Raw genomic sequence first — 21,335 nt, forward strand, 5'->3', positions numbered from 1 at the left:
TATATGAACGAAGGAAAAAGGTTCTATTTCTACATTAAATGAATTTCTATATGTAATGAATCTTGAACTATCTATTATCACTCAGAAAAAAGTTATAGCAGCTAGTTGCGTTTAAAATGTCAGCATAGTAGTTGTTGAAAGAGCAAATAAAATGTTAAGATGGGAATAGAAAACAAAGTGGAAATCATTATTTTGCTACTGTACAGATTCATAGTTCACTTGCATCTTGAATACGACATGCTGATCTCTGTGTTGCATCTCAGAAAGGGTATAGGAGAATAGAAAAGATACATTAAAGGCAGTGAGCAAGGATTTCTCAGGTTGGAAAAGGGACAGCGGAGAGAAGGGAGGGAAACAACACGGATCGTTACATTTTGGGTGGGATAAAGCATGTGAATAGGGTACTGTTGTTCATCATCTCATCCAATACTAGACCTAAGGATTTCGGATGAAATTGCCAAGAGGTAGGCTCAGGACAAAAACAGTTGAAATGTTTCTTCATATATGTGTGGAAGTCATTCCTGCAGGACGTTCTAGATCCTGCAAGTTTACGTCAGTTTACATGGGCAAACTCCTAGGAGAAAAGGTAACCCAAAACCAATACAGAGGCACAACCTCTGGCTGAGAATGTCCCTGAGCTGCAGGTCATTGAAGGTGGTGTAACGCTGTGGGGAGTATCTGTAGGGATTTAAATTCTTTCCTGGCTATCCACTGTAGGCCACTGTCAGAGGCAGGTTACTGGGCTACGTTGGCATTTTTGTCTGACCTTTTATAGCTGATTATATGCATTTTATTTAGTTTCTGCGTAGTCCAGTGTTGTTCTGCTTTCCCATGTCTCATTGCTGACCAGGAATAAGAGAGGGACAGGCTGGCAGATATGCTTACTTAAATTTATAATTTATGCCTTAATTTCTCTTGATTTAGAACAGTTTTCCCACTGCTGCTATGGTCTAATTTCAGAAGTAAGATGTAAGGCAATGGCAAAACAAACAAGCAAACCAAGCGAAAATACTCTTAAACAAAAAACCCTTTACATTGGCTTGGATCCATTTTGTGTGAAGGATAACAAATTATATGTAGTATTTGCTTGCTACTGAACTAGAAACATTAGAAGTCTTGTGATTGCCTAGGGGAAGAAAGCAAATCAATGATATAGAATAATCAGAATTCTAGTTTTTATGAGCAAAAATAGCGTGACAAGAAATATGAAGAGAGACTTAACTCTTTTCCCCACCCCCAATTTTCTTTGCGTCCAGAAAGACTCTATTGGCATGTCGATGATGTGTGTTCTGTTGTGTTGTCTCTGGTTTATTACAGCACTGTTTTTTCTCTTGTAGGTTAACAGAACCTTCTGGATATTTAACAGATGGACCAATAAATTATAAATATAAAACTAAATGTACATGGTTAATTGAAGGATAGTAAGTATTTATTTTCAATGCTTAATTTTTCTGTCAGTTTGGTACTTTGTATTCTAGACATCTAAAGAACTCCTCAAGTAGAAACTGCATCTGGATACAATGTAAACAGCTTTGGTTTTTTGTTTGTTTATTTTGTTTTTGTTTAAATATTATAAAGATTAAAAAAAAAAACCAGTTGAAGTAGGATTTTCAGGATTGCTCAGAGTTGGCCTGAGCAATTCCATTCCTATTCAAATTGCTGGCAAATGTTAGGCTGACATTGGAATTTGGCCAGTGCTGCAAGCTCTCAAAACCCTATGATAAATTTGTTGCCTGTTTGAGTACCTTTCCATAAGTTCCAAATGTGGTTACAGAATCCTATTATTTAACTCATTATCTTACTTATTTATCTTACTTAACTTGTATCAGTGATAAATCAGGAATGGCTTCAAGTACAGAATGCTTCCAATCTAATAATAATTATTCAGTTACATGTTGCTCAAAAGTTAGTGCTTCTATAAAGTATTTTCTTTTGCATTCTAGTATTCCTCATGTACCTAATTTTAAAATCATATTGTGCCCACAGTTTATACAGTTTAGATGTCTCATGTCTGTTGCTAATTTTTCAGTTTATGCAACACAGAAACACACAGACATGCACAAAGAAATAATGAGACATATGCACTAGTATGTCTAACTGTTAAAGGCACAAATTTGTTAAATTTCAGCATGAGTTTTTTCCCCCAGGCTATGGGTCAGGATTTTGCTAGGTCCGAGTTCTACTAACATTCTAGAAGAAAATTACCCCCTTCTGTATTTCCATATTGTCACAATCTCAGTTACCTTAGTTAGATGTCTGCTCTGTCGCTGCAGTTCAGTAATGATCTATCTGATCTGATTTTGGTCTGCTTATATGCAGATAGTAATTTAAACACAACAGCAATGAAGCTATGGGTAGTTTGCAAAATCATTTAAGTAGAAGCTTCAATATCTAGGTGACTAGGCTATAGCTGAATATCTGTCTGACATACCTAGACTTCTCTTTTCACCCAAGCTAGCTCAGGAATATTTGCACTGCACTACTCTATGCTAAAGTGGAAACATGCCTCAGGACTGTATGCAAACCCTGCTTTGAAGTTGGTCTTCACTCTGTTCCTCCTCTTTGCAGGAGATGGTAGAGTGGGTAGCTGAAGGAAATGATATGGTGCACAGTATGTGGAAGAGTAATGCAACCCAGTAACATAGCGCAAAATGTCAACACACAAGGAAGTCACATATCTATAAAATACTCTCTCTTAAAAAATGAACAAAGAGCTCTCTCCAAATGACCTCTCACAGAAAAAAAAATAAAGCATATGTTTTCCAAACTTACAAACTGCACTTGAGCCTGTCGGGGGGGGGGGCGGCGGAATAAAATGAAATAAAATCATCAGTATGTTGCATGGAATATATTTAGGAGTCTACTAATTTTGTCATAGGAGAAAATTCTCCTTTCAGAAATCTTACAGTCCCTATCTGGATCTCTGCCAAAAACTGGTGAAATCTGACTCCAGGTGTTGGGGTGCAGGGGGTGGGGGTGGGGTGGGAGGGGTGGAGGAAAAAAAACTTGCGCTAATATTGCTTGCTATTTTAAATTTGTGGTTTAAGATTTTTATTTTCAATAACTAGTATAATACTGGAATGAGGATGTGTAGGTGATTTTTGTCTTGAAAGACTCTTTAAACCTCATAGTCCTGACACTGTAAAGTAAAGCTAGTATATTAAAATGGGATATTTTAATTTCTCTAAATTCGTGGTTCTGAATACTGATAAAACATGGTAAACTTAAGTCTCTTGTTAACTTTAGGGGTTATTAGACTTGGACTGAAGATGTTATTTTTCAAGTTTTCTAAGATAAAGTGAAATATTTGCTTGCCCTGAATTTTGTTATTTAATTCTTTGAAAGTTTAGTTAGTACTCAAAATGTTTTAATAGAGTTATGCTGGCATGATCAATTTTGTTGTAAGTTCTTTATCTTATGAGCTCAATACTTCTGTAAATAATGTTTTACATATTTTTTTTTTTTCCAGCCCAAATGCAATATTAAGATTAAGATTTAATCACTTTGCCACAGAATGTAGTTGGGACCATATGTATGTATATGATGGAGATTCAATATATGCACCTTTAATAGCTGTATTTAGGTGAGTGTATTTATTAGCCTTTTAGTCCAAGTGTAGTCATGTATGGACATTTTTAGTTGGGGGGGGGAATTAGAGGCTTTAATTTTTTAAATATCTTGCTTTCTTTTGTTAATATCATGGGAGCATGAAGGTAAAGTTGTATTAGAATAAATTGCAAAACACTACTTTTTTGGATAGGTGTTCATAGCATAAATCTATTATATGGCTTGTACTTAATGCTGACATTGCATGGAGTGTTAATGCTCATAGACAGGCAATCAGAAATATATTTTCCAGCAGGCTTCCAATAGTGACTCCTGAGTTTTAATGTGCATTAAACGTGGCACCGGCCAATAGTGTCAGTATCTGATTGCTTAAGGGAGAATTGCAATCTGTGACTCAGGCAATGTTGCACTAAGTGTAAGTTATAAAAAATGGCTACTGAATGCCTTTTACATTTCTGTATGAAGAATGAAGAGACTTGTTCAGGGCATTTGATACAAAGGCTATCTTAAGCACTAATTTTTAGCACGTTTCCTTAGATTGCTGAACTGGGCATCATTGTGATTAAGTCACAGTGGGTAAAATTATCAAATTCTTCAGTCCTGGAGGAGAGCTCAAATTTGCTATCAACTGAAATGATGGAATTTTTCCTTTTTGTTATGTTGTCATTAGCTTATGAGAATTGCTACACAACTAAATCTTTTTTCAGGTTAATATTTGTTGTCTAGAATCATAGTATTACTTTGTAGTAAGGTTTAGAAATAAACATAAAACCAACAACAATAAACAACGAGCATAACTAATACTGAATAAAGACTAATTATTTGCCTTTCAAATGACAATAAACCATTGAGGTAAAGAATTAGGTCCATGCACTGCATTTCCTGTGGGTCTAAGAGAGGAAGAAGCAGGGCATATGAATTTTATTACTTGTTTCCTCCATTCCTGGACTTTACCAAAATGTTTCAGTTGGTTCACTCCTATCCTTCCATTAAAATTTTGGGAAACATTCCAGAAAGAATATTCTGTGCAAGTGGGCTATAGTTTATTAGAGAGAAGGCACAGGATCCTAATCCTTTGAAGTCAGTAGAAGTTTTATCTTGGGACATCTGTTGAGTGCAAAGCTATCTTAAAAAAAGGTAAAACAAATGAACAAAACAGAAACTGTTTGTGCATATATACACACATGCTCTGTGGGGCAGAAATTGTACTTCATTTTCTGTTATGAAATACTGATTATGCTGCTGAAGTTTAAGAAATACTAATTGCATAAATGATAGTGCTTTCTCCTAAGGGAACAAAGCTCAGGTCATCCCTCTTTCCTGCCCAATTATAGCAATCACACGGCCTTCTCTCCTAATTCTCCTGAATTGTTACATAGTTGCTTGGGTTTTTTTTTCCTCCCCAAAGTTGCATTTGTTGAATATGTCTAGCTATTATTCAGGAGCCAGACTTTTATCATGAATGGAAGGAAAGAGGAGGTTCCTCTTCCTGTGTTCTTTACTTCAAATGTCTTTCAGTTTATTGATTGTTAGTGTTTTCCTTAGGATTCCTATAACTTTTAATTTATATTTGCAATGTGGCACTGTTTTATGCAGGTGAACCTTTTTCTCAGTATTTTAATATATTGCTTGTTTTTCCTACTTCAGTCTTTATGTAAGACTGACATCTTAACATCTTTTTGAAGTTTTAAAAAGTATTTTATTTTCCATTGAAAATTGTCTTTCCATGGAAATTACTTAATTATCATACTTTCCAGGTTTGAAATTCTTTAGTAAGATAAACTTCTAAAGGTGCAAATATTATGTGGAAATAGAATTCGTGCTGAAAGCCAGCGAATGTTAAGCACCTGTCTGAAGGCTATAGATATATTTTTTCAAAGTTAAAGTAAGTTTTAAAAATTATACTGACAGTGCATGCACCCTCAGAATAATCCAGTGTGAAATTTTGCATTATTGTGTGAGGGAGGAGGTTTTTTGTCTTGTTTTCCTGGAAAACCCTACCTTACCCTGCAAAGGTATGGACAAGTTTTATATGCATTTTATTATTTGTGTTTTAAAAAGAACTTTTAAAATGAGATTTATGAGTTATCTTGTCTATATAATTAACAAGCAGAATAGCTAATCCCTCTTTCCTTCCCTGCCCTCCCCCTCCGACTGATTAAAAATACCATTCTCATTTTCTTTTTCAGTGGTCTAATAGTCCCTGAAGTGCGTGGAAATGAAACTGTTCCTGAAGTAGTTACTACATCTGGCTATGCATTGCTACACTTTTTTAGTGATGCTGCTTACAACTTAACTGGATTTAACATTTTTTACTCGTAAGTATTTTTTAGTAAGTAATTACTTTGTTAATTAGCCTATCATTTCTTTCAGGAGAATGACAAACCCAGGGAAAGTGTTTATCTATTGATTTTTATTAATAGCGTAAGAGTTATGCTTTGTGTCATGTTTCTAAAACCAGGGAGCTGGGGTTGTAATGAGCTGTCATTAAGGTACTAGTTTAAAAAAAATGAAAAAGAAAATGAGATAAAGTGTATTGTTCTGAGTGAAGCCACATGGCCATTCCAAGAGTATGTTTTTTCCTATGCCATATGGAACTAGAATGTATCCCTTCCAGTACTTATCCAACATGTGTAGTTGTCAAATGCAATAGAAGGGAGATTATATCTGCTGTAATGTCAGTTCCCTTCTCTTGAACTAGGATCATCTGTTGCTTGATTTTTTTCTTGCTGAATGCACTTAATGGCTTTTGACACCTTCACCAAAGTCCTACTTCTATTTTTGTGTGAGCCACAAGGGTTTTATTCCATTTCTTCTCTACTTTTCAAGTACTTTCCCCTCCTATTGTCCATCTCAGTCTCCATTCTGCCTTTGTAGTTCTTATCTGGACTATACGTCTTTTAGTTTCTCTGAAGGCAAAGTCTAGTCTGGTATAACTATGCTTGCCTTTCCTCCAGTCTGCTTTTCTGTGTCAGCAGCTTTTTTTTCTTTCTTACATGGTCCAGCTGTTGATTACAACTTCTGTCTCATTTGGGACATGCTTGTGGCACATGATGGAGTGTCTCTTTATACTGGATTTAGTTCAAGAGAGGATTGCTTGGTCCTGTTGGACCTGTTTCTTCATGTGATAGTTTTCCCATGATTGAAGATATTCTTGTTCCTTTCTTTCAATTCCTTCAGATTCTGAAATACCAATTTTTGGGATGTGGTGGCCAGCACTGCACTTCAAATGTGGAAGTACATGTAATATTTTTGTCATATTCTTTATTAATTTAAAATTCCTGTTTGTGCTTCTGACCATAGTTTTACTCTTGGCAGAGGTCTTTGTTAAATTGTCTGCGGAAAGATTGTTTCTGTAATTTGCAGCAGTTTGCCTACCTTTTACCAGACAATAAACAGCTATTCAGAGTTCGGGAAACCTCACTAAATATGTTGTATTGCAAATGGCAGTCTGGAAGACTGGGTATTTTTAATTTTTGTCAGTTGACATCAGTAAAATGTAATCACCTGGCAGACTTCTCTACTGTAATTAGATACATTTTTCAGTTATCCCTGAAGCTTTTATTGCACTATTTTTGTTTGCCTTGGGAGCAAATGGCAATATGACACGGCATTCTTAAGAAATGAGTGTATGCGCTCTGCATTCTTTTATGACTTGGTAATGTGGTGCATGCTACATATCATTACCTAATTTTTTGGAAGATTTAAAATAAATGAAAAAACTGCCAGTTTTTAATTCCATTACATATATAACTCACAAAATTTCATAACACTGAAAATACTCTGTTTTTGTGTTTCTTCTATTGCAATGGATACTTTTAAAATACTTGGGGTTTTTTTAGTGAGCCAACAGTAACTCTTCTAATACTAAAAGGAGTACCTACGATTGCTTTTTATGGCTGCATTAACTTTTTTCCTCTCAGTGATCTCTTGCACTCTGCTTCTGTTACTCTCTTTCTTTCTTTCTTTGGTAACCCAAAGCAGTTTTTGACTTCATCGTTGACTTCACCTTGATGGACCACTCATGTCCCTTTATTTTGGGGAAGACAGAGGCACTGCATCTGTGACCAAAATGTCATGCCAGTTGCAAACAACACTAGTTACTCCAGAACTCTCTGAGTAAATTTTGTGTTCCTTGGAGTCAGGCAACCTGCTTCCAACTCTGCCAATCCAGTTTTTCTCATTCTGTTTGAATCCTTAACGAACCCATTGGAGTGGGAATGTGTCTACTTTTAAACTAGTATCTCTCTGTTGCTGGAAAGACTTGTTCACCTTCCTGCAGAACACTCTCTCTGAACTCAGGGGGAAAGGTTCCTTACAGCTGTGGTATACAGCAGTTAATGCTATCCATGGTTTTAATGCCATGTGTGTACTAGGCAAAACCCCCAGGACACTTGCAGTTCAGAAGTGGATTTTTTTTTTTCTGCAGGGTAACAGAATCAGTCCTCTGAGGTGTGAGTCTTTAGGAAATGAAAACACGTCTCCTGACGTTCCTACAACAGCTACATTTGGCCAAAGACCCTAACTTTTTCATCTCTTTCTTCCTTTGGTAAGAACAAGTAGTAACAGTTTATTCTGAGTTTCAGCACAATCCTTTGCTGTGAGTCATCAAAAAAGGTTTCAAATCCTTTTTGGACTTCATCAGGCACATACTGCCTGAGATCCATATTCTGTTCATGGAAACTCTTGGATCCACATACTTCAATGTCCTCCATCCCTCCACGTCTCCAAGGAATTGCCTGTGTTTCTGGAATCAGTTTGCATAATTTTGCAGTCCAGTTGCCTGTGATCTCAGTGTTTAGTAGGGTGTATCACAGAAATGCTAACTCCCATAACAGTCACAGACTTCTTCCAGCCTAATCTTTCCTCTTTTTGCATCTCTGACTGCAAAGTTAAGGAGGCAAGGTTAAGGTGGCTCTATTATTAAGGTGTCAAAGCATGAAGTGCTGCCTGTACGTAGTTTCAGGATATTAGCCATCTTGTATTTTTCCTCGCTTGTTTTTTTAGATTTTATTCCCCTTAGATGTTGGACATACTGTTTTATAGCATGGACCAAAGCCACTCAGGAAAGCCCTTGAACTGTATGGTGGAGAGTTTAAGGGTTACTGCTCCCAGTCACTTCCAGTGTGGATGTTCCTAGACATAATAGGCATTTGAAGGGACTGACTAGAGTGCTTATACTGGAACATAGGAAAAAATAGATGGTGATCTGTCCAGGCAGGGCCTGTCCTTCTGCTTAATGTCAACACTTCTTGATAAGTACAAGATGTTTGTGATCCTGACTGCATTGCAGACTTTGTATGTAAGCCTGGATGAACACCTTTTCAGCCCACTTGCCTGTAAAATCATAATTAAACTTGTGTTTTATCAATACATAGAAATTTTTCAGGAAAAAAAGTACTTTATCTAACAAATACTGTTGGAATACTGTCAGATAAAACCATTGTCATCAACTCTCGGCTTGTCATTTCCCTTATTTTACCTATTTTTTTCAGAATTAATTCTTGTCCTAATAACTGCTCAGAACATGGAAAGTGTACAACCAGTGTGTCCGTACCAAGCCGAGTGTACTGTGAGTGTGACAAGTATTGGAAAGGAGAAGCCTGTGATATTCCATATTGTAAAGCCAACTGTGGCAGTCCAGATCATGGGTACTGTGATTTGACAGGCGAGAAGCTGTGTGTTTGCAATGATAGCTGGCAAGGTAAGGTTTTGTTATTTGGCATCAATTTCATCTTTAAAAAAGAACTGCTTTTAATGCATCCTGTTTAGTATGCAAATTAGCATCTTTAAAGAATAAGCATAAATGAAAAAATAATTTCTGGAGTAAATTTTAATGTGGACCTAGATGTGTGTACTTTAATGACATAAAAAGCTCACAGCTTTGATATTTTCTGTCTGAAGATACTGTGGAAATATCTGACCTAACTTTCTTGTGGTGGGCGTTCTTCTTTTTGGATCATTAATTTGAAAAAATAATGGCAGTAATTACTCAAGAGTTGTGAGCACTTCTGGAGACTAAGTTCCTCCATAGCCTAATTTCCTATTCTATTAATTTTTTTGATGTCTAGATAGATCTGATTTTCTTCCCCCCTTTCTTAATGTCACATCATCACATCGTATTTTTAGTGCTTCATGAAGTAAGTATTCACTGTCTGGTTTTTGTATATTATTTGTATAGTTTCTCAATGAAAGAGGAAGGTAAGCCGTTTTGTTGTGATGGTACAAGAATATGTATGTGGACACGTACTGTGGAGTATTGGATGTACTGTAAGCATGCGCTGTAGTTTTACTCCCAGTACCATAAATAATTGTTTCTTATTGAAGGTCAATTATTTAAGATCCTAAATGTTTAATTCACTTACTATAATTATGTTAGATGTTTGTGAATTTTTTCTTTTTATCCTTTACCATTCCTATTAAAAGTCTCAATTGGATTAGCTTGCTATGCATTGAAATTGCCATTCTTCTCTTAAAAGAAATATTATAATACCTCCAGATTACTTAGTTGATATGCCCTCTTCCCATTACTTCCTGCCTCTACTTTTGTTTTATTGCTCTTTCTTTTTGCATGTCAGGGGAAATAACTTTTTTACTCCTATTAGCTGTTGCACCTGTTAGACCAAAGACACCATGAGATTTAATACGTCTCTTCTTAATTATTAACGAAGTTGTTCATTAAAAGGCAGTCAGTGCACCCACAGAAAGGAAGTGGGTTAGCAATATGGTCATTGAATGGAAACAGTGCAGACTTGTTACTGAGTCCTCCAGAACCCTTCATGATTGTAATGCACAAAAAAAGATCCTGAAAGCTTAATCTCTATAAGGAAGTTGTGAACAGAACTTGCAGCAAGAATATCACCCTTTTATTTGTGCATTGATTCCTTGCAATTTCAGATCACTGCGTACAAAATGGGGAAAAATCCCAAATCTTTGGAAACACTTTTCAGGCTACACCTTCATTTACAGTGCTATAATCTTCATTAGAAGTTTTTAGCACGAAATTAAATTAAAGTCCTAACTTTCACTGTTAGTACCTTCTTTTCATCTAGCATTTCTGTGCATACTAGCTTCCTATTCTTTCCTACGGTGAGTAGGATTATATAGAGGTTATTTGCTTAGTTGTTCCTTGGGTTTTCACCAAACCTATATAGTTTCAATTATTTTTTTTTTTATTCTGTGCCAGATGAGCTGGCTTGCCTACATAATTGTTTTTCCTTATTAAATACAAAACAATCTCAAACTTTCGTTAAGCTCTCTGGGAGACTACTTGCTTCTCTGTTCCATTTATTTATTTGCATCTATATACTCTCTTTATAGTTTCTACACTGACAGTATCTTCTATGTAGGTTATTTGCAATGCTGGAACCATAAATGTTTCTACTTATCTTACTACTCTTGCTGTCTGTCAAGTTTTTCTTGTGTTTGGTAATTCAAACCAACTGGCTAAAGTAGGGTCTTGATTTCTGTGTTTTTGAAGAGAATTTTATGTTTTAGTTTTTCACATTTTGGTTTTTTTGAGTGTGTTTAGTCCTTATATTAAAAAAAATCATTGGACTGCATTGATTGAGATGTACAATAAATAAAATCCATGGTTCAGAACATAAAAAAGGTATTTCATATTTTACAACACATGGGGTTTCTTTCTTTTACAGTGGTGACATCTTGTGGATGCTGTGGAAGGAGCATCTCTGAAGAAAATTTCACATTTAAAATGAGTATTCTGAGAAAAGAGAATAGGGATAGAATAATTGTTTTGAGTAAAAAGTAGGGTCCTCTCGTTATTAAATGCATTTTGTGGAAGAAGGATGTTGTAGGTGTTTGCAGTTAGCTGCTAGTTGTAAAAATACAGAATAATGCCATGACAATAAAAACCTTTAGGCTTGGAAAGCAAATAATTTTATTTTTAATAATGTTTAATAATGTTAAATGTTTCTGAGATGGTTGGTCTGACAGGTACATACAGGAAGAAAATTTAGCATTTACTTGAAATATGGTTAATTTAAAATATTCAGGCAACATAAAGGAGGCTGAAGTTTTTCCTGAAGAGTGATTCCTTTTATGAGTACTACATCATATTATGCTGTCCCATTACTAGCTAATCTGTCTTGATACTCTAAAGCAGAATGTATCAATGCCTGCTGATACAGGCTGTGGATGTAACTCAGGGAGGAAAAAAAGATGTCTTAAAACTACTAACTTGCTCTCTTTTATCTGTGCCTAGCAAAGAAAAAAAAAAAATGGGGACTTGGCTTGCACTATTTGACCTGTTTAAGAAGTTTGAAAAGATAGTTTATAGAAAGATGTTACCTTTTGCCAAATATGTGTTTACAGCCAGGAAATTCTCTTTGATATGAGGAACACTGTGTCTTGGATTGTCTCAGGCTGTAAGTGAGCAGAGGAGATTTCAAAACGGTTAACTTCTGTAACAGGGTTAAAAAATCAGGATGATTGGAAGGATTGTGAACAGTTCCACATTTTTAAAAGGGTTAGATGGACTATCTTTGGACATGCTGAAAATATTGCTAACTACTATGAACGTGTTGTATGCTTTTTAAAAGTAATATTACAGGTCTTGTTGATAGAGATGTTCTTTGATTTCTTCAAGGAGCTTGATTTAATACCATGTAAAGGAAGTAACTAGCCTGTTAAAAACTGTTTTACAGAAGGAATTCAAAATATAGCTACCTGTAAAATATGCAGTAGCCAAGTGATTAATTTGAGAACTTTCCAGTGACCAGTTTTTGTCTGATGTTAAACAACATTTTTATAAAAGATCTCGATTACTACATATAATTTTTCCTGATAAAATTTTCAGGTAAGATGATAAGATTCACTGTGTGATAAATAAAGGAAAATAGTTTCATTTTAAAGAGCTAGAAATCATCCAGTTCAAAGTCATAATTTAGAAAATTGACTTAATATCACTTAATGTAAAATAATCTAGGAACAAAGACTGCAGGCTATATTGGCAAACGAAAGGCTGTCTGAGAGATTGTTAAGACTTGCAAATCACCGTAGGTAATAATTTTCACATGAGGAATTTTTATGAGTAAAGAGCAAGTGACCGTTTCTCTGAGATAGGCATTTGAGAGAGAACATTGGATTAGAGTGCTCAGTTTGGGGATCGGCACTTCAGGAAGGAGTGTAAATACCAGTGAGAACTCAAGTCATGATGCAAAACTGATACGCTTACTAGGAAGCAGTTCTGTGACGGGAAGATTAAGGAGTTAGTGGTGACTCTAACACTTAGTGGGAGTCCTTGCTGAGAGCTCCTGCACAGGCATGATGTCTCCCTGATCCAGTGTGATGTGGGGATGCTCTTGGTGCCGGTACCTTTCTCACTGGGTTCAGAAAGGAAGGAAGAGTTGAAGACTCTCTTGAATTTAAGAGAAACTTCATTGGTACTTTGATCATTGAACATCAGTACTGCAAGTGAAAAGTGGATCTAATAGGGAGGAATTACAGGGTGTGTTTACATTAGTCTTTAAGAGGATCAGTAGGGTACCTTTGAAGCAAATCTGATCCTCCACGTGTACTGTGTTGTGGCTTGCATCATGAGGTGGTTTGAAAATACAGGAACTGCATTCCTTTTAGATGAAACGACACCAGAAGATGAGCTCCAGGGTTGCACATAATGCATACCAGCCACAAATGGGCACTCGGTCCTAGGGATCGGATCTAGTCCAAAGTTAGAACACCAATAAAAATTCTGGAATGTATATAGTCAGTTGTTTCTCCCTACAGATCTGCCCCTAGCAGACAGAGAAGTAGCGGAAGACTAGATTCTGAAATTAAACTAATTAACTTTGAAATAAGTCTATTAGCAATTCAGGCAGCTTGACTTTTATAACATCTCTCTAGGGAAAAATGAGCCTTTATGTAAGGAGAAAAGTAAACAATGAAAGTGTAAAAGGAGTGCTATGACTACTGCACTGTAAACTTCAGTGTTTTGCCTTGCTCATTACTATGGCATTTATTCTAACAGCGTCTTGAGTATGGCCAGAACTACTATGTCAATGTGTGTCCATGCTTGAGTTAGATTATCCTGAAAGGACTAACCAGAGTTGAGTTCATTCTGACTGCTTCAGTGGAAAGCTTTGAGGTAATACACTCTTGTTTGGTCTGCCTTATTCCTCAGTGCTGAGATTTACCGAAGCTGTGCTTGTGGGATGGTGGTTTATTGAAACGGATGGAGAAGGCTTGAGATGTGAGCTCTGGTAGTGGCAGTTGAAATGCAGCACTAGAAAGAGCTTGTGCCAAATGCTGAGAGGTCTGAAATCTGAGATTTGGCCTGTTGTGCCTGGATGTTCTTGAACAGAAAGCATACAAGTATTTTTAGAGAAGAGGACCTAGGATGTAACATTTGCTTTGGACAAACCTGGTTTTGGAAGGAAAAAAACATTAGAAGTAGGTGTCTTATAACTTTTTTGCCCTGTGATAATCCCGTCTTTGTCTAGATTTTACTTTTCAGGTTTTCTCCTGGCCAAGTATCAATTCAGTCTGAAGAAACTGCAGTTTTACAGTCTGCGAGATGTCCTGTTAAATATATGTGCATTAATACTATATGGGCACATAAAAACACAAACCCAAGGAATCCTTTCCTCCCCCAATTTTAAGTTAAAATCCAATTTCTGCACTCCGTATTTGTAAATTTCATTATGTGTGTCATAGAAATTAGTTGTCTAAGGAAATTTTGCATATACAGAATTAACAGGAAAGAATTGACTTAACATGAATGGTTATTTCATATATACTGGAAACATATTCTTCAGCTTTATAGAATCATAGAATAGTTTGGGTTGGAAGGGACCTCTAAAGGTCAGCTAGTCCAACCCCCCTGCAATAAGCAGGGACATCTTCAACTAGATCAGGTTGCTCAGAGCCCCGTCCACCCTGACCTTGAATGTTTCCAGGGATGGGGCATCCACCACCTCTCTGGGCAACCTGTGCCAGTGTTTCACCACCCTCAGCGTAAAAAATGTCTTCCTTATACCTAGTCTCAATCTACCCCCCTTTAGTTGAAAGCCATTCCCCCTTGTCCTGTTGCAACAGGCCCTGCTAAAAAGTTTGCCGCCGTCTTTCTTATAAGCCCCCTTTAAGTACTGATAGGCTGCAATAAGGTCTCCCCGAAGCCTTCTCTTCTCCAGGCGGAACAACCCCAACTCTCTCAGCCTTTCTTCATAGGAGAGGTGTTCCATCCCCCTGATGATTTTTGTGGCCCTCTTCTGGACCTGCTCCAACAGGTCTGTGTCTTTCTTATGTTGAGGGCTCCAGAGCTGCATGCAGTACTGAATTTAATAATCTGTCAAGCATCCTTGGAGGACTTTGTGCGGTTTGTAAATAAAATATAGCTATCATAATTAGAAATTTAGTGTCTGAAAATTCTGTGTGAGAAAATTAAGAAACTTATTGCAAAAGAAAAACATCACAGTTAAATGAAGAGCCAACTTCACTTTTAAATACCTTTGTGGTGTCATCTGACGATCAGTGAAAACAGGTTGAGTAGAACTTACTGGATTCATTTCAGTAAATGTTTGGCTGCATTAAAATGGTTGATAATGCTCTGTATGTGCAATTAGGCTGAGATTTAGGAAGGGAATTCCCTACTATTTGTGAGTTTTAATGAAAAATGTAATTGATTTAAAATAAATCTGACTTTCTAAATATGTATTTAAAATGCATGCATATAAATGTAGGAAGGTAGAACATGCAAAAACACTTGATTAAACTAACAAATGCAATACTATGTCCTGAACACAAGAAGGGGATAGATAGTGCTGATCTCCCTGATAAGGGAAGATACTAAATTTAGCTCATTATCTGTCCTTTATTTAAGAATAGGAGGAAAGTGATTCGGGCAGCTCAAAACTCGTTAGCTTGATTTCAGCAGCATGTAAAAATCTAGACCATAATTTGAGGAAAGAAATAATTAAACATATGGTGTGATTGAATAGTGAAACAGTTGAAATGTGGATTTATCAATGTAGTTCATACTAAAATAATTTGTAAGAAAAGTGACAAGAAAATGCAATATATTTTATCTGAACCTCAGCATTTGATGATAGGAAGTCATTGAAACTGAAGAAGTCAGGGAATACATAAGGGAACAGTAATGAGAACACAGCTTATTAATTATGAAATGTGAGTGGCCATGCTGAACGAGTAACTTAGGATGGAAAGATATCAGTACTACTTAAAGACTGATCCTGGGACCAATCTCATTACATAATTTTTATAATCTACTCATAAGACTGCTAATGAAATCTGGTAATACATAGGTGGGAGTTACTTTAAATATGAAGGAGGACCAGAATATCCTGCTAAAAAGGGTTGGAGTAATGTGTGGGATGTAATTACTTCAGTATAAATTGTAAATTCATACCTTTAGGGACTAAGAGCATTAAGAATTTGTTTTATAATCTTGGATTGAAGTGTGGAAGATGACATGGGAGAAAACTTGCTTGTCTATCTCAATTAGAATATGAACTAATTCATATTCTTAATTTTATATACTCTACAAACTGTAGGCTGTAAAGTGTCAAGTGCATTAGTAGCATGATCAGTCACAGAATCTACAGTTAAATACATGAAAACATTAGTACTGTATTTCATTTTTGTTACTACACTTTTATGAATACAAATTGAAACAGGCTCAGAGGGAGAACCATTAGGATGATCAGGGCTATCGAAGATACTAACAGAGCATGTTTGTTTAAACTGGTAAAATGGAGGCTGGGAGGGAATAGCATTGCTGTTTACAAACGTGTGGGGTGTATAGACTTAAAAGACAGACCAGCTCTTTAAGTCCAGTGATATCGACACTGGTAGAAGAATAATTGGGGTAAACTACCCATTGATACATCTAGTTTGAAAATTGGAAGGAGGCTTTTGACTAGAACTGTGAAGTTTTCTAAAAGTTGTTAGCAGAGATATTAGAGCTTCATATCCTGCTGGCATTAGCATGGAGTCTCAAAATCTCTAATCCAATGGGTACTGTCAGCTACTGCTAATCTGGAAAGTCCCTTTCTCTTTTAGAGAGTAGGAAGCAAACCATTTTTTTTTTTGTTTAATATTAAGATGACAAATCTCATGCAGAATCTACCAAAGAGTAAACTTTTGCTCAGTCACCAAAGGCTAGGAAGGCTTTCCATGCAGTGTGCTTCCAGTAAAGACTGCCGTGGGCATCAGGCCTTACTCTTCTGTACCAACCTAGCTGATCCTGAGTTTGAGACCTGAAGTCAAACTGTTAAAGGATGCTGTTGAGTAGTACACACCAGTGGCAGGCAGTGCAGCCCTTTTGGCTTGCCTGCTCAGACTACCCTGCAGATTCCCCAAGGCCAGATCGCCCTTGGATGATGCGCTCTTCCTGGCTGAGTTAAAAAATGGGACTGAATAACAGCAACCAGATGGCATTTCAGGAACTGCATCAGCTTGTGTGCATTAGGATTTCTGACTATTTCATTCATGGAGGAGGCTGAGTCCTGGCACAGCTTGCTACCATGCTGCTTTAGCTGGAGACCTGTCCAGGATCTCTCTACCTATCATTAAGTCTCATTTGGAGCAAGACTATTTGCAGGAGGGGGGAAATAATTACATCCTGTATGGATGTTGCGGAGCTGTGCAGTGGCAGCGTAGGAATACGTGAATACACTTACTATTAGAATGCTGGTGAGCCGTTCTTGAACAACATTTATCTTTTCGTTTACATAGCAACTTTGTATTTTTATGTAGTTACTATCTCATCGCTTTCCTGTAAGAAAGGTGATTTACTGTTCGGTAAAACTTCCGATAGAATTTTTATTGAAAGTATATTCAGATATATTCTCTTTTCTCCAAAATGTTTTTTGTAATCTCAAATTTATTATCATGTGAAGATTTTATGGGGTACTTGAGAATAGTAATACTGGGTTTGTATTTGTGGTGGTTGAAAAATTACGTTAAAGCAATAATTCTCAACTCAAATGATCAGGTATCAAACAAATACAGAATAAATAACAACAAATACTTTATTTAAATGCTTTGATTAGATTTTATGAAAAACAGGACTGTGACATTATATTCAACACATCAATACTTTTATTTTTTTCCTGTGATCCCAAAGGAAAAGATTAGGGTTGAAGACAGTAGATGATGTTTTCCCATTAGCTGGAAATTGATCTTATGACTTGAACTACTGGAACACATTGTTACTTTAGCAGTTCATGAAACTCCTCAATAAATAGAAATTAGATTCCTTCTCTTGTGTTCTGTGGGTAAATCACTTTTTTAAACCTATGGAATTTCTTCCTACCTTTGAGGATAACGTAATTGACTTCCAATTCAAGTTCATAAAGTTGTTTGCTGTTTTTAAAGCTCCCCCCCCCGCAGTGGATTGAGTGACACATTAGGAAGATAAGAAAGAAATCCAATTTTAAATAAATGGAGAAAAATCGTATTTGCATAGAAAATAATAAAACATTTTTCATTATCTTTGTTCTGCAGCTGTAGTGCTCTCTTGCACAAAAGGCATGTATTTAGTGAATGTGATGTTTCTGAAGAGAAAATGTATTTATGCTGAAATAATGGTGATATTTCATGGTATATGTATTTAAGTAGGAAAATCTGTAAATAATATTTGTCCTACATTTACCTTGCCTTTATAAGGCAATAGCCACACAAAAGCATTTGCTCTTTAAACGCTGTTTCAGTAGAAGTCAGTATTATTCTATTGCTTTGAGTTTTTTCAACTATATATTCCATTTTTGTCCTGATTGATACATACTGTAATAATTCCATGAATGTTTTACACTTTCACTGAAGAGGCAGTCCTGACCACACAGTCTTACTTGTGTTGGCCCAACCATGCATATGTGGGCAAGGTGAAACATCTAAGGGAATACATCCAGATTAAAAGCTAGCCTGGCTAAAAATAAAAGCAAGTTTTAACCTGCATGCATTCCCTCATCTGGTTCGTGGTGCAGCCATGTGAAAACTGGTGCCAGTAGCGATGATAGCTGAAGAGTAAGCAGTGAGGGGAGGCCAGGGGTGCCTCTTGTGATGGCAATGTCAACTGATGTCACTTCAATGTATGTGTGCGTCATGCACAGGGTATTGATGTGTTCTGTGAAGAAAACCTGCTGCGTTTAAGCTCCTGAGTTCGGGTGTCTCCTTAGAATGTGTCCTTCCTCCATGCCAGAGCAAGACCTGGGTACACGGTGTTTCTCCTCCTTATCTCACCTTTCCTGTCGTTCAGTGTAGACCAGCAATGAAGCACTGAGGCTGTAAGAAAGTCATCTGCGACATTCTTTCAATCACTAATCTGGTTAACAGCATTGTTAAGATTTTTGCATTGGTAACTTTTTATACAAAGTTTTTGCTTGTTCTCATTTTAATACAGTCAATGTCATCTAAATATATTTTGGATTTGCTATACGAATTCTTGCGGATCCCTGTCTTCAGAAATGAAAATCTCAAATCAATTGGCATGCGAGTAGTTTGTGTGTTGTTCATTATTTGCCACTAGGGGACACTGTTGACCGCTACATTTCTGTGCAAGAACGGTAGCTGTAGTAGAAGACATAAATGTATTTTTCATTTTCTGACTGGAGGCACCGTTTTCATAATTCTAAGCTCTTCCCTGATCAAAGAATACTTAATCAATTGTTTATTTTTAAGCACTTTTAGATTCAAATTAAGTGTTTCCTGCAGTGATTTACCAAATCAGAATCTTGCTGCAGTTACAATTCTATTACAGTACCTATTATTAATGCTTAAGAAATAATATACTGAATTGTTCATACTCTCATTAGACCTCATTCAAATACCATTAATCTTTTCTGGGTATAAGGTATAATGAACAATGGGAATTGAGTGTCTCCATCATTTAACGAATGGAGGGTAATTTGGGTACAAGTGGACATCATTCTTCTATAGAGTACTAGGAAAAGTTGACAACTGGTTAGGTACTGATTATTTGCCTGGTCGTTGTGTATAAGAAGTAATTGTAACAAGTTGCCCCAAAAATGATAATACGCATTGGAAAAACGTAATCTTCCCCCTCCCCCCCAAAGGATAATATGTTTTAATTATGAGCTTGATGTAAATTACTTATTTAGTTTATTTAGTAAACTTCAACAGCTCTCTCTTCTAAATGCTTGTCCAGTTTCTCCTTGACTCGGTGTAAACCTTTGCATCCAGAGCATCCTTTGTCAGGGTTCCTTGCCAAGGAGGTCTGATACTTTTTGCATGAAGAACTCTCTCCTCTTGTTTGTTTTGAACATGGCTTCTTCAAGCTGCATTTGATGAAACTTGGTTGTTGTATTCAAAGAGATTGTAGACTTTTCATACCCACCGTATTCACTTACCACTTATTTTATAGACATCATTCACTTCCAAATTTTCTTTTTTTCCAAGTGAAAAAGTCCTAGGCAACTCGGTATTTCCAATTGCAGCAGCCATTCAATTCCTTTGAACATCCTTATCACTCTTCTGTAAACAGTCTTCAGCTGTAATCTATCTTCTTTTTGATTAGGGCACACAGTTTTCTAAGTGTAGGCAAATCACTGATTTATACAGTGGGGTAACAGTGTTCTCCGTTCCTAACATATGACTTGCTTTTTTGACCATTGCTGAGTGTTGAGGTGATATTTTCATGAGTTATCTTAAGATGAGACTAGTGATGGTTAGTTAAGAGACTATTTTCTTTTTAGTCAAGCTAGAACATAGCTTACATAGTTTAAATTTATCTATGTTGAATTTCATGTGTAACTTTAATGTTCAGTCACATGGTCAGACAAGAACTTGTTCTGTGGTTCTTCAAACCCGATCTTACTCTTTCGTCCATCCAGTAATTGCCTTTATCAGCAAACTTTATTCACTGCTCATCCTCTTTCAGGATCGTTAGTGTGTATGTTGAATACCTTGGGTACCAGCAGAAATCCCTGTGGGACTCCATGGGGGATCTCCCTCCCTTTAAGAAGTGGCCATTTACTCCTGTCTACTATTTCTTACTTTAACTTACAGTCAATTATTTAGCTATGCAAAGGCCTTCATTCTCTTGCTACAACAGTCAAGTTCCCTTAAAAGTCTTTGGTGAGGAATTTTTTTAAAAGCCTTGTGAAAATCCATGTCAGTGTATGGATCAGTTGGATCAACTCACCTTCAAAAAACTTTAATAGGTTTGGAAGACAGGCCTTCTCTTTATGAAATCTATACTGATTTTTACGAGTAGTTGGCAATTATCTATCTGTTGACTAATTTTGTCCATTCTTATAGCTTCTGCTGGTTTGTCTGGTAGGAACAGAAGCATAGCAGGCCAGTAGTTCTATAGATCTTCCCTGGAACCTTTTTAAAAAGCTGATGTCATGTGTGACATTTGGGATGCAGAATAGGTTTTTTTTCCTGGTTTGTTTTGGGTTTGGATTTTTTTTGGTGGTGTGGTGTTTTTTTGTTTTTTTTTTTTTTTTTTAGCATGTTATCACTGAATTTCCAAAGAAGGTTATGCCCAGTCTGACTTCAACAGCTTTGGTTTCTCATAATGTCCAGTAGCTTGAGGAAAGGATTTACCCCAGTTAAAGCTGAGAGAGACATAACATTGCTTATAGTATCAGCATCAAATTACAGAAATAATTTAGCTGTCATACAATATCTGTATGCCATCACTGATGATAAAAATTTCAGTTCCATGATTGATAATGCTTAAAGTGGAACACATTGGGTGTCCTAAAAATTCAGTGTTCCCTATCTAGAAATAAAGCCAGTCAGTAATGATGTACAGTCAGTGACAA

The 21,335-nt window shown here is 36.4% G+C and overlaps 1 protein-coding gene across 2 annotated transcripts in view; it reads left to right on the top strand.

The window, feature by feature from the left end:
- The window catches only part of ATRNL1 (attractin like 1), a 555,427-nt gene that overhangs the window by 47,678 nt on the left and 486,414 nt on the right, over positions 1-21,335 (top strand). For both annotated transcript variants that reach the window (XM_076339089.1, XM_076339090.1), the window contains exons 2-5: positions 1,338-1,421; positions 3,470-3,583; positions 5,757-5,885; positions 9,063-9,271. In XM_076339089.1, the coding sequence (XP_076195204.1) occupies positions 1,338-1,421; positions 3,470-3,583; positions 5,757-5,885; positions 9,063-9,271 (536 nt within the window). The remainder of the gene's footprint in view (positions 1-1,337; positions 1,422-3,469; positions 3,584-5,756; positions 5,886-9,062; positions 9,272-21,335) is intronic.

This window comes from Aptenodytes patagonicus, chromosome 5, assembly GCF_965638725.1.
Source record: "Aptenodytes patagonicus chromosome 5, bAptPat1.pri.cur, whole genome shotgun sequence".
NCBI classification, from domain to species: Eukaryota; Metazoa; Chordata; class Aves; order Sphenisciformes; family Spheniscidae; genus Aptenodytes; species Aptenodytes patagonicus.